Genomic DNA, 12,742 nt, shown 5'->3' on the forward strand with positions numbered 1-12,742 from the left:
TTTTACATTTTCTTATTCTTTGTACTTTATTTTAGCCCTTCTCCATTGTTCAGCTAGGCATTTCAGCCCGATTTCATGTTGATTTGTTCAATTCTTTTTTTTTTTTTTTTTACGACGGCTTGCTGCTATCGAGCTGTTATTTTCTTGCATTTTGAATGTATACGAAAGAAATGAAAGTGCTCGGTATATCTGCATTTCAATGACTTGAGCAGTAAACACAAGTTTACCCCTTAAAAGATGCATATCTTCTCGTAGCCAAGGCTCTAGTTCGGCAGGAATATCCCGGAAGTCATTACATAATCACGGAGCTCTAGAAGCATTTCGGCATTGAGCTTCAGTTTTTTTCCTTCTTTCTACTTCGTGAAGTTCGCATTCTCATCAATCTATATCCTTTGTAAGTGAAATTGGTACCTTATCGTCTGAATGTTAGAGGACATTTCCACTTTGCTCCAGACTCTTCCAGAGACATCATTAGGCAACAGAAGCATGTTTTCCCCCTGGATAAGTCTGGAGAAGCTCTAAAGTGGAGCCTCAGGCAGAAAGTGCACAAGTGGTCTTTAAGTGAACCTCAACAAGCTAACCCCAAAACAGCCCGGCACCCGAGTTCACCCGCTCCGCCCTGCCCCTCACCATGTTCTGCCGATTGAGGTCAATAACCCCACCTTCTTCCCTCTTCTCTTCTTCTCTCTTCAATTGCACTTCTTTCCACCCCGCTGCCCGAACTTTCGCTTCATCAACCGCCGCTATGTCCAACACCACCGCTTTCTTCGAGGTCCAGTACGCCCCTGCTGGCTCCTCTACCCGTAAGTTCTTCCAGCTTTGTTATTCTCATTCCTAGTGGGGCAGAGAGTTTTTGCCTTTCTTACATCGCTGCCTCCAACCTCCAGCTTTCAATATCAGTATCAAAGCTTGGCAATCTCATATCATGTTACATTAATTGGAATTGGAATTGATGCTGATTCCATCTTTAGCCAAGACTGGCCGCATCAACTTCAACCTCTTCGCCAACGAGGTCCCCAAGACTGCCAAGAACTTCGCTGAGCTTTGCAACGCCAAGCAGGGTGAGGGCTACAAGGGCTCTTCCTTCCACCGTGTCATCCCCCAGTTCATGCTCCAGGGTGGTGACTTCACCCGTGGCAACGTGAGTTTTTTTCTTCTAATCATGATGCTCGCTGCAATTCTCGGTGTCTGACTTTTATCTTACCGGAATAGGGTACCGGTGGTCGCTCCATCTACGGCGAGAAGTTCCCCGATGAGAACTTCATCCACAAGCACACCCGCCCTGGTCTCCTGTCCATGGCCAACGCTGGCCCCAACACGTAAGTCTCAATCTGTAACCCAGCTTAGTCCACAGACCCATACTAAACAATTCCCCCTTTTTTTCCAGCAACGGCTCCCAGTTCTTCATCACCACCGTTGTCACCTCGTGGCTCGATGGCAAGCACGTCGTCTTCGGCGAGGTCGCTGATGCCGAGTCCATGAACGTTGTCAAGGAGATCGAGGCTCTCGGCTCTTCCTCCGGCTCCATCCGCTCCGCTATCAAGCCCACCATCGTCAACTGCGGTGGCAACTAAAAATCTCACTCTGGAGATTTAGTTGGGTGTTTGGAGGATGAGTGTCTTTCTTTTCGTCATGAACGTGGTTCTTTTCCCGTCGCTTCAGCGCGGCGTGGGACTAGCATAGGTGGCTTTCCTTTTTGCGACTTGTAATCTAAAGTTTCTACCAAGCTAGTTATACATGCCTTTCTGTCGTGGGGACTTGAAGTTCCATTTGTAGATCAGAGGCTCTGTAAAAGCGAGTATGTTTCTTTTTTAGTGAGAGAGGCGCAAAGCTATCATCCCCAATTCAGCTCAATCAATGTACATCTCATGTCTCTACCCTAAAGCATGAACTTATCATCTTTACTGCCTTGTTACAAGCCCTCGCGTTTCCATTCCCAGCAGAAACCTCTCCACGTTCAGGTAAGTCGAGAACTTTGATCGCGGGTCCGCAGCTACATCACCGTACCCCGCGTGAGACGGCAGGTTTTTTTCATGGAAAAGATTTCCGCCTTCCCTTCCAGTAAGACCTTTGCAGCAAATTGTGTGATATTAGTGTTAATTCCATGTACGCTGTGTTTTAAGGTCTTCCTCATGAGTGAGAAAGCAATTGAGTAGAGGGGAAATAGATCCTTAGAGATGGTTCATACGTCATAGCATATGGGAAGCAATTACTGGACACAGAAAACTGCATATTGCCCTCTTCGAATTGCAAGAAAAGATACCGGAACATCGCTGAAGTAGAATCGAATCGTCAGTGGAACCTGAGGCCAAAGACAACATAGCGCCGTGCAATACTTGTTTAACCGCAGCACTTAGTGACAGACGTAGCATCTGACCTGATAAAAAAAAGTAATGTTAGCCCAGAAAAGTTTAGTAGATAGTATATAGACAGAACGACGTACTCCTTATTCAAGTCCACCGGTTCCCAGGAGAAGATAAACGCGCCAAGGAAAGCACCAATGAAGATACAGATGATGATATACCCATTGAAGTACATAGCAAGCAGCATGATGATGTACGCAACAGCAAACTGTGTCATATGCAGCAAAGAGCGTACAGTATGCTCAACAAGCGACGGACGATACGGAGCACGCATGCCCTCCTGTCTCTCAATGCGCTGGACACCGACATCCCGCATGGCATTAGCCGACGCAGCAGAAGCCTGCTTTCTCGAAGCTCCGTTCTGGGGGGTACCCGACACAGGAGTAATTACGTCGTCGTCTGCATTGTAGAACGTAGCATCTGGCTCTGCGTTACCGCTGCAGCAGTTGCCAGACGGCTTGATGGTATCTTCTTCACTCCGCAGGGGAACGTTTGAGACGGATTGGGCGGTGGAAGAGTCCGACATGTAGAGTCTTCGAAGACGGGCTCGACGTACAATGAACGAGTCGTATTCTCGACCCAGACGGCGGAGGAGCTCGAGGCTCAAGACGAGGCAGATTACTCCAATGCACGAGCCGGCGAACATGCCGCGAGAGGTTATGTGCCATGATTTGGCGAGGAAGCCTGAGTGGTTAATTAGCTTGTGGAATTGTCTAGAGGGGTGTAGGGTGGCGTACATGCGTCAACTGTGTACCAGTTCCAAAGCATCTGATCGTAACTATGTGTGAGCTTGATCCTGGTGTATGGAAGAATGAATCTGGGATTGATATTAGACGGACCGAGATTTTGCAGCTACCTCCCATGCCCATTCCGTCCATTTTCATTCCGGTGCCGCTGGCCATAGCTGCGGAACTTGTCGATGTAGCCATTGGCATAGTCATCCCATTCATATCCATGATTGCTGACTGGGGACCTTGGGGAGCACTGAATCGAGATATTCTCGTGTTGATCGAAGCAAAAAAGAGAAGTACAAAATATATAAAAGAAAACAGACAATGGAGTAGTTCATCCATGAGCCCTAAAGTGAGCAATATGAGCACATTTATAGATTTGGCCCTAAAAGCCTAATGGGAGGTAGTTTGAGCAAATTCTCGGAATGGCCGTAACTGGTAACATTAAACGTAAGACAGGGTATCAACTTGAACTATTCTCCCATTTGAATCTTTTGATTTGTTTTTTTTTTTTCTGCGTCACCCCCGGGATCCTTTGATGACACCTTCCAACAACTCGCGGATCTGACTGCACCCATCGATCCCGACCGCCAACATTGTCTCAAGGTACGTAGCGTGAACCTTAGACTCCATAGTAAGGATACACACCTTCATAGCCTCATCATCCTCATCCATATTGTTCTCGCCAACGGGCACTGCCGTCGTCGTCGCAACAGTGAGCGAAGGCAATTCCTGTTCTTCTGGAAGCGACAGATCCAGCAGAGGATCAAGCTCGTCATGTCGCGGGTCACGCGGTGTAGAGGCGTTGCCGCTCATACCGGCAGTACAGCCAGTGAGTAGTCCCGGCATGGGGATTCCAGCGTCCACGAGCGCTAAGGTACAGGCGTTGATTGCCGCGGCCATCAATGAACCGTCCGCCGAGAGAACAGAGACATGAATGCTAATTGTGCTGTGGGGATAGAGGTAGGTGTGGAGGTGAGACTGGAAGGCTGCGCGGAGGGTTGTAGCGATTCGCGATGATTGTCTGTAGTCCGGGAAGGTTAGAATTGACTAGAACTGGATCTGGTCTGCTGTCCCTTCAATCCTTTCCCTGTGGCAGGACGAGGCAATGGGAAGCCATAAGAGGGTGCACATACCTGTCACTTCCACCGGCTCTCCGCTTGCGATCTACCCCGGCAAACCCGGCGACGTTGACGTCTACTTCCACAACCGCATGACCACTTCCCGCAGCTCCACCGCCGCCATCTCCCCGGCGACCCTCGGCAGGGCCGTGGACAGAGCACATGATTGATGTGTTGCCCATTGACAGGTATGAAGAGCCGGAGCTGGCGGGGTTTGTTGAGATCTGGGCTTGGAGCAGGCGGAGTTCATTCCAGCGGCGACCGTCAAGACGCAGCCGCGTCAGCGGATATGTTGTCGAGGTGTCCAGCGGCATCTTTGTGGGCTGAATTGAGCTTCTGATAAGAACGAGAGTTGTCTTGAGTAAAAAGAAGGTATGTCAAGCAGGATTTCAAGCTTTATTTTGTGTTATCTGTGGACTTAGGTCAGTCAGGTATGTCTTGATCGAGTAATGACAGAGGTAGAATGTTATTCTGGACTTACGTTGGCTTTATCGCATATGCAAAGAATCGAATGCCAAACCAATGAGAGCATCTTTTTTCTGGTTCTCTTGCACGTGACTTGGTGTAACAAGTATAAATGTAGAACCGTTTCAACCACTTCTTTGAGTAGTTAGATGTTATGAATGAGACTCAGATACTTCTGGCATAGAGAAAGAAACAGAACACGAAATTTATGCTACAATATTTGCCCGATTGAAGCTTTCCTAAGAGACCGGACTCACATTTGCTTCATGGCCGTTATCGCCTGCCGTAACTTACGCAGTGTCGCGACAGTCTGGTACTTCCACTTCAACTTGCGCGCAGTTACCCTTTGAGCGCTATTTTCAGAAATGCAGGGATCATGGCGAATAACGAGAATATTGAGGAGCCCATCATTATTAATTCAGACGATGACGACTTAGAGGCGACGCACTATGCGACTCCGATTGCTAGCAGTATGACACCTCTCCGACGCGTCTGACAGACAGCTCACATTACCTGCAGCCAGGTTTTCTAGTGTGAAACACGAGACACCTACACCATTCAAACCTGATTCATCGCGTACCCTTCTTTCCGGGTCATCAAGCGCTGTAAAGATCCAGCCCGTGGACAGCGATGAGGATGACGCCAACGATGGCGAGCTAGCATACAAGAAATTCAAGGAACGCAAATCCCTGAAGCGCAAACAATCAGCTGCAGCAACCCGCAAAGCGAAAATGCCCAGGGGAGATCCAATCGTTGGTCGAGTAAAACAAGAGCGACCAACGCCCTTGCCTAAGCGGCCGTTAAAGCAATGGGGCGAGGTGTCTTCCGAGGATGAGCTGATGGAAAACACTTTACCTGGATATCTCAAAACTCGTCGCAGTCAGTTTGACCGGAGGTATGAACATCTGAAAGATCATGGACTGAAGCTCCCACCCACCTATGAAAATGTGGATTTCTCGGACGACGAGCGGCTTGAAGAACTCCAAGAACGACCTGTCTTTCCGGTTAACACCCGAAAACAGGAGTACAAGGACGTTGAACTTCCGTACTCGATGGGCATCATTCCTGCCCCGATCGCCCAGTGGTTGCGGCAGTATCAAGTGGAGGGAGTGGCGTTTCTGCACGAGCTGTTTGTATACCAAAAGGGTGGTGTCTTAGGCGACGACATGGGTCTCGGGAAGACCATCCAGGTGATTGCGTTCTTGACCGCTGCCTATGGAAAGACAGGCGACGAACGGGACGCAAAGCGCATGCGAAAGATGCGTAGATCTGACGACGGCACTTGGTATCCACGCACGCTCATTGTGTGTCCAGGAACTCTTATTGCAAATTGGGGGGCCGAGTTTGCACGCTGGGGGTGGTGGCATGTTGAAAGCTACCACGGGGAGAATAAAGATCTCGCTCTCGATGCAGCAAAGTCGGGGAGGGTGGAAATCCTGATTACAACCTATACCACTTATATGAACAACAAAGACGCTGTCAATATGATTGAATGGGACTGCGTGATTGCCGACGAGTGCCACAAGATTAAGGAGCGCAAATCCGGGACCACCCAGTCTATGAACGAGATCAATGCGTTATGTCGAATAGGACTGACCGGCACAGCCATCCAGAACAAGTATGAAGAATTATGGACCCTGCTCAACTGGACGAACCCCGGTGTTCTGGGTCCGGTGTCTACCTGGAAGGCGCAAATATCAGAGCCACTGAAGATCGGACAATCGCATGATGCCACCCTGAGCGAGCTCAGCAGAGCACGAAGAACAGCCAAGAAGCTGGTCGAGAATCTACTCCCCCAATTTTTCATCAGAAGGATGAAGTCCTTGATCGCGGATCAGTTGCCCAAAAAGATTGACCGGGTTGTCTTTTGTCCTCTAACTGAGACACAAGCCGAGGCCTACGAGAACTTCCTTGACAGTGATATCGTCGATTATATAAAGACATCTACAGAACCATGCGAGTGTGGATCGGGCAAAAAGTCTGGCTGGTGTTGTCGCCGCTTGATCCCCAATAGGGACCCTCCAAACTGGCAATCCTATGTGTTCCCTGCTATCAATGTGCTTCAAAAGCTGAGCAATCATCTGGCAATTCTGATTCCACAAGGAGTAGACCCAAAAGAGAAGCAGGAAAAAGATAGAGATTATTTGGAACTTGCGCTGCCTGAACAATGGGAAGATCTTTACCGCTCGCGCGACTCGATCGTCAACTACGCGAACCCTGAATTTTGCGGCAAGTGGAAGGTCCTGCGGAAGCTACTTAAATGGTGGCATTCGAATGGAGACAAAGTTCTTATTTTCTCGCATAGCGTGCGTCTTCTCAAGATGCTGCAAATGCTGTTCCATCACACTAGCTACAACGTCAGCTACCTGGATGGATCTATGAGTCTCGATGACCGTGCAAAAGCTGTGGACGAGTTCAATGCCGACTCGCGACAGTTTGTTTTCTTAATTTCAACCAAGGCTGGCGGTGTTGGGTTGAACATCACCTCGGCAAATAAAGTGGTAGTCGTTGATCCAAACTGGAACCCGTCCTACGATTTGCAGGCCCAGGATCGGGCCTACCGTATAGGACAACTTCGCGATGTAGAAGTCTTTAGGCTTATTTCTGCCGGCACGATCGAAGAGATTGTATACGCTCGACAGATCTACAAGCAGCAACAGGCAAATATTGGATACAACGCAAGTTCCGAGCGCCGGTACTTTAAAGGCGTTCAAGAAAAGAAAGACCAAAAGGGTGAAATCTTTGGTCTTAAGAATTTCTTCGGTTATCAGAACACAAATATCGTTCTGCGCGACATCGTCAACAGAACAAATGTCGCCGAAAGCCGTGCGGGAGTGCAGGTTGTCGACATAGACCTCAAAGCAGAAGATGAAGGCCACGACTACACCGATCGACCAATGAAATCCGAAGATGAAGCAATGAGCCAACTCGCGGCGATGATCTGTGGCGAAGATGATGACAAAAAAGACCATAAGCCTTCGGCCAATCTTCCGACACCGCGTAAACACGACCCCGTTCAGGCGATTCTCGCAAGCGCGGGCGTGGAATACACCCACCTCAACAATGAGGTGATCGGTTCTTCACGTGTCGAGGAAGACCTCAGTCGTCGTGCTGAACTGGCGCCAAATGACACGGCAGGTGACCGCCAGGTCTTCATGTCCTCGCAGCCTTTCTCTCAGCCGACAGGGGAACCTGTGCGATTCAAGTATCATCCTCCGGAGGATGTTATACGTCGTCAGTTCTGTAGTATGGCGCGGCGGTTTGGATACGCTGATGCTACGGAGTTTGCGCTCGTTGTCGAGGGTATGACCCAGGCGCAGCGGAGAGCTTGTCTCGACAAGTGGTATCGAGAGAGGAGAGAGGTACTACTGTCTGCGGGCCACAACAGTCCTGAGGAGTGGCCCAAAGAGGAAAAGGTTCCTGAAGAGGTGGGTGTGAAAGATGAATGGATCAAAGATGAAAAGGGCCCCGAGGAGGAGAGCCAGGATCTTTGAGTGGGTTTGTTTCTGTTGCTATTCCTTCCTGTTTGATACCCCCTTTCTAGTTGTATGACATGCATTTGATAATGCGATATCTGACCACGCTAAAAAAAAAATTCATCTGGATAACATAGCACCTGTAAATCATTGGTATTAAACCATTCCCTTGGGAAGGCCGTAGGTAAATAGATATCCAGGTTGCAACGCAGACACGGAACTAAAGCCAAGCTAAAGTCCACAGTGCCGGCAAATTGGGGTATCGTTCTTGCCAATCCGCCAAGATCTCAGGGACCTTCTCATCAAAGCTCTGGCGTGCAGGACCGGTCCCGTTTTCCCAGCCCTCAGAGCCATGAATACGATGCTCCGCGACAGCAGCCTCATTCAGGCGATTGGCCAGATCAAGAATCGCCTTTCCACCAGTCAAGGCCTCTTCATGGTTATCCTTGATATCGACATTGAATACGTGGACAGGGTAATTGAGCGAGGTTCCCTTATTCATCAAGTCATCGACAACAGCATCCCAGCAGCGCTCTTCACATGTGATGATGACATCAACAACGCCGCCCTCTGTTCCGATCGCACCCTTATCACCCTTGGAGAGATGGTCGACACGCGGAACGCCAGGCACCCAATCCTGGAACCGTTCGGGTCCCCACTTCAGCTGGCGATTGCGGTCGAGCATATTCAGGATGCCGTTGCTGCGGTACAAACGCTCGTCTTTGCTTGAGAGCTCCTCGTACATTTGGTTGTAGGAGGTTGTGTTAAAACTGTACACGTTTGGTTGGGTGATTGATGGGCCGGGGAGGCGGACGAGGGAACCTGTGCCGAAGGATATCACAGGGAAGGCTGTTGGGGCGCCGGATAGCTGGAGGTGAGCTTCCATTGAGCGGTTGTTGTTTGAGGCGCAGACTGTGCAGAACTTGAGCTTGTACGAGTCTGTGGCTGTGTTGGCCGGGTTGGACGTTTCTAGGGCTTGGGCTGCTGAGGCCATGTCGGCTTGTGTGGAGGTCTCTGGTGGTGGAGGGGGAGGGGGAGGAGGTTGGGGAGTTGAGGTCCCCGAGTTTGTTCGGCGAGGATCATATGCCATTTTGAGGGGGAGACTATGGAAATGATAATAGAGAGGGACTAAAGGTTTGTGCTTCTAGGTATTTGGGAATCGATGACCATGAGGGTTCCCTGAGTTTTACAATATCCTGTTTGACTATCAGAGGCAATTAGCGACTGATTTAAAATTGGGTCTTTTGTGACATGAGGTGTGGAAACACAAGTTCAGAAAAAAGCGTATAAGTTTTATCCGCATAGCAAAAGCTCAGACAGCTCCAATAAGGTATTCATCAGGTTGAGGGAGGGAGAGGGTAACACGACACACATACCAGTTATCACGGGCCGTAGCCCTGAGAGACGAGAGAAGAGCGAGTTTGGTGGAAGTTGAAAAGCTTCGTTTTGTTGGTGCCCTGGCTTAGTCATGTGCATACCGCTAATTCTTCCGCCTGGACACGGAGCTCATGGGAGCTCCTATTCTGCCTGACAAATATCAGCTTATCGTAATCGTTCACAACACACATCCCTTTCTTGAAGCTTCTCTCTCTTGATCAGGTCTCTCCACCCTTCTCTTCCCTCATAGGGTAGAATCAGAATCTACCATCTCCAAAAATCACAATCCCTCCATAATCCTGTCTATAACCTCCACTAGCAGTTACTTTCACGAATTTCTAGCCCCAAAATGGCAGCAAATGATGCACTCAGGCCAGCCCTAATTGTGGTGGACATGCAAGAAGACTTCTGTCCTCCAGTGAGTTAAAATTATACAATAGAAGGCCAAATGTGCTGATAAATAGAATAGCACGGGTCACTCGCCGTTGCAGGAGGCCGCGAAATTGCCTCGATAATCAACACTTTACTTGCAAAGCCAGGATTTGTCACACGCATCATGACCAAAGACTACCACCCAAAAGACCATATCTCTTTTGCCAGTAACCATCCAGGGCCTGACAACCAGCCCTTTACCTCATTCGTTACAATAAACAATCCCGCCCTGGGAAAGGAATCAGAAACAAAACCACAGCAACTCTGGCCAGTTCACTGTGTGGCTGGTACCCCCGGTGCAGAGATTATTCCCGAGATTGATACCTCCAGCGACCATCTAGTTGTTCACAAAGGTATGCTCCCAGGAGTTGAGATGTACTCTGTGTTTGCGGATGCTTTCGGAAACTGTGATCATGGAACCAATGCACATTCGGTCAGCCTAGATGTTGCCACAACTCTGAAAGCTCAAGGCGTTACAGATGTATTTGTTGTGGGTTTGGCTGGGGATTATTGTGTCAAGGCTACAGCCCTTGATGCTGCCAAGACTGGATTCAAAAGCTGGGTTATCGAGGAAGGAACTAAGTGTGTCGTGCCTGCTGGTTGGGATGCCACCAGGGAGGAACTTGAGACTGCCGGGGTGTCGATTATCTCTATAGATGACCCCATCATCAGGCAACTGGGGGGGAATTGTTGATCTGTCTTATTCTCTTATATCCTATCTTGATTCAAAGGTGAATCCTCCCTTTCGGATGTTTGTTTTTCTGTGTCTCGTGTTGGATTTGGAACCAAGTCTCATACTGCCTGGCTGTAGATCTCATGATAGCGCTGTATATGAAAGTAATGTGTTTTCGCGTGATTGTGTTACCCTGAGCATTGTCACACAATAGGAGTTCGCTATGGAGAGAGTGTGTGTATCCCTCTGCAGATGGACGAGAGAGGGAGGAGAGACGTTACATATTCTTAGCCCTGCCCAAGACCACCCTATATGATAGGACTCTCTCATGTATTCCACGCCCTGTGTTCGAATTGGAGAAAACCAACAGCTCCCAATGTCTGAGTGTACGCCCTATGTTGGGGATTTAGAACAATTTCCAAGGTCCGTAGTATATGCATAAAAATAGATCGGTGGAGACGTGATCGACAAATGACTGCCGGAACCGCATACCCCCTTTCGGCACTGTACTGCAGAGTGACGTTGTCCCAAGGGAGGAGATTCAACACTCACCACTCAAGCCATAGATCACATTGTAGAGCGGACCGAACTAGATCAGTTCAGGACTTGATCTACTCGCGATGATTCACTCAAGGAGTCTAGCAACGGCCCCAATCAACACCCTCGACGGGCGATTGACCGATACCGATGCAGCCCTGCACTTCAACGATCGCAGCCTATCCTCCGAAAGCCTCCCATATTGGCTCGTCAATTTACCTCGGTCGCAATGGACGGCCGAATGTCCTAGTTATTTACGTGACCAAACGCCGAAGAATATCCGGTGCCTCGCGACCCCTGACTACCTCTATACCCGACAGAACTGGGACCAGGTGAAGGAGATCACAAGTTAAGCGCAGACCTCTGATTGTCAGTGGTATATTTAACTAACGATAAAGTGTAACCAGGCACCAATCGGATCGATCGGTTCCGGCGTGTCCCAAGCGAGCTGCGCAAGTACCTGGAATATATGGCGCAGATCAAGGCGGAGTATACATCCGTCATGAGATTTGTGGTGAAAGAAAGGCTAGGCTGGGGGGATGGTAATGTGGAAGACATCAAGCCAAGAGGTGGCCCCTTTGAATACGAGGGTATGGCACAGGTCACCTGGTTGGGTGTAAAGCACGTGAGATACTAACGAAAGTCTAGAGGACGTCCGAATCATATACAATGACTGGCCATATGGGGTGGATAAGGACATTATCCATTTGGTAGTCTGGACCAAGTTCCAACTGGAAGATGATCCAGCCACAGATGATCTGACGCCACGCGCACGAGAGGCCATCGAGAGCTACGTGCAGAAGACATTCTCACGGGTCGAGGAAAAGGTATGAGAGGTGTCAGCATTGCCATGATGAAAAGCTGACAACATAGGTCTGGTTCAAGAACTGGAAATCACTCAAGTCGGTTCCCGGCATCGAACACTTCCACGTCATGCTCCATCGGCCCGATATGGAATTTGTTAGGGAGATCACCCGTGGGGATGTACCACTGATTGACCGAATGTCCACTGTTTACTAGATTATAGATTGAAGAAAGTGAATGGAAGTTTTGTCATATGTTCAGTGCCAGGTACTCCGTACATTACCCATGCATTATAGCCGGTATACAACATGGGCCTGACGGGAATTCCCTGCCAAGACTGCCCCTCTTTGACGATCGTTTAGGGAAAAACGTTGAATGAAACAGAAAGCTGGAAGTATACGTTTCTATCATTTTTAGATTCCTAAAAGAGTGTAGATACTCTAGATATAGCTAGGTATAGCTACCTATGTACTCCGGGGGTATAGGTGGAATAAGCACCTTACAGCTGATCCCAGTCAGAAAATCAGAAAATCAGAAAACCAGAAAATCAGAAACGTCACTAGCCCCTCCATAGTGCTAAGCATTTAATATGTGTATGAATATTAAATGTATTGTCTTTTAGTGTCCTTTTGTGTCATTTTTCCCTGTGAACTACACAAACCTATTTTTTTCGTGTTCTTTTTTTTTTTCTCCATAGTAAAAAAAAAAATAGCCCGGTTTCCGGAATTTCCGCCAAAACAAGTCAGCTGTTTATTTAGGCATC

At 48.8% G+C, this 12,742-nt stretch overlaps 7 protein-coding genes across 7 annotated transcripts; 4 read left to right on the forward strand and 3 right to left on the reverse strand.

The window, feature by feature from the left end:
• Positions 1–631: 631 nt before the first annotated feature.
• On the forward strand, positions 632–1,574 carry cyp4 (peptidyl-prolyl cis-trans isomerase; the record flags this gene model as incomplete). The annotated part of the gene is made up of 4 exons (XM_056676158.1): positions 632–803; positions 972–1,141; positions 1,213–1,319; positions 1,388–1,574. 4 exons carry the CDS (start codon positions 632–634, stop codon positions 1,572–1,574), a joined length of 636 nt encoding a protein of 211 aa, XP_056531158.1.
• A 766-nt stretch (positions 1,575–2,340) lies between these two features.
• Positions 2,341–3,319, reverse strand: N7500_005014 (high-affinity Cu transporter CTR3; the record flags this gene model as incomplete). The annotated part of the gene is made up of 3 exons (XM_056676159.1): positions 2,341–2,377; positions 2,444–3,047; positions 3,220–3,319. 3 exons carry the CDS (start codon positions 3,317–3,319, stop codon positions 2,341–2,343), a joined length of 741 nt encoding a protein of 246 aa, XP_056531159.1.
• Positions 3,320–3,613: 294 nt separating this feature from the next.
• On the reverse strand, positions 3,614–4,529 carry N7500_005015 (exosome non-catalytic core subunit SKI6; the record flags this gene model as incomplete). The annotated part of the gene is made up of 2 exons (XM_056676160.1): positions 3,614–4,118; positions 4,231–4,529. 2 exons carry the CDS (start codon positions 4,527–4,529, stop codon positions 3,614–3,616), a joined length of 804 nt encoding a protein of 267 aa, XP_056531160.1.
• Positions 4,530–5,056: 527 nt separating this feature from the next.
• On the forward strand, positions 5,057–8,174 carry N7500_005016 (putative DNA excision repair protein (Rad26L); the record flags this gene model as incomplete). The annotated part of the gene is made up of 2 exons (XM_056676161.1): positions 5,057–5,150; positions 5,200–8,174. 2 exons carry the CDS (start codon positions 5,057–5,059, stop codon positions 8,172–8,174), a joined length of 3,069 nt encoding a protein of 1,022 aa, XP_056531161.1.
• Positions 8,175–8,376: 202 nt separating this feature from the next.
• ssuA (RNA polymerase II subunit A C-terminal domain phosphatase) lies at positions 8,377–9,246 on the reverse strand (the record flags this gene model as incomplete). Its single annotated transcript, XM_056676162.1, has 1 exon — positions 8,377–9,246. The coding sequence occupies one exon, from the start codon at positions 9,244–9,246 to the stop codon at positions 8,377–8,379; it is 870 nt and encodes a 289-aa protein (XP_056531162.1).
• A 636-nt stretch (positions 9,247–9,882) lies between these two features.
• On the forward strand, positions 9,883–10,659 carry N7500_005018 (nicotinamidase; the record flags this gene model as incomplete). Its single annotated transcript, XM_056676163.1, has 2 exons — positions 9,883–9,951; positions 10,003–10,659. 2 exons carry the CDS (start codon positions 9,883–9,885, stop codon positions 10,657–10,659), a joined length of 726 nt encoding a protein of 241 aa, XP_056531163.1.
• A 599-nt stretch (positions 10,660–11,258) lies between these two features.
• On the forward strand, positions 11,259–12,195 carry N7500_005019 (GIG1 family protein; the record flags this gene model as incomplete). Its single annotated transcript, XM_056676164.1, has 4 exons — positions 11,259–11,523; positions 11,583–11,765; positions 11,824–12,002; positions 12,049–12,195. The coding sequence occupies 4 exons, from the start codon at positions 11,259–11,261 to the stop codon at positions 12,193–12,195; spliced, it is 774 nt and encodes a 257-aa protein (XP_056531164.1).
• Between the last annotated feature and the right edge of the window lie 547 nt (positions 12,196–12,742).

Source organism: Penicillium coprophilum (assembly GCF_028826855.1).
Source record: "Penicillium coprophilum strain IBT 35676 chromosome Unknown utg000004l_segment0_segment0, whole genome shotgun sequence".
NCBI lineage: Eukaryota > Fungi > Ascomycota > Eurotiomycetes > Eurotiales > Aspergillaceae > Penicillium > Penicillium coprophilum.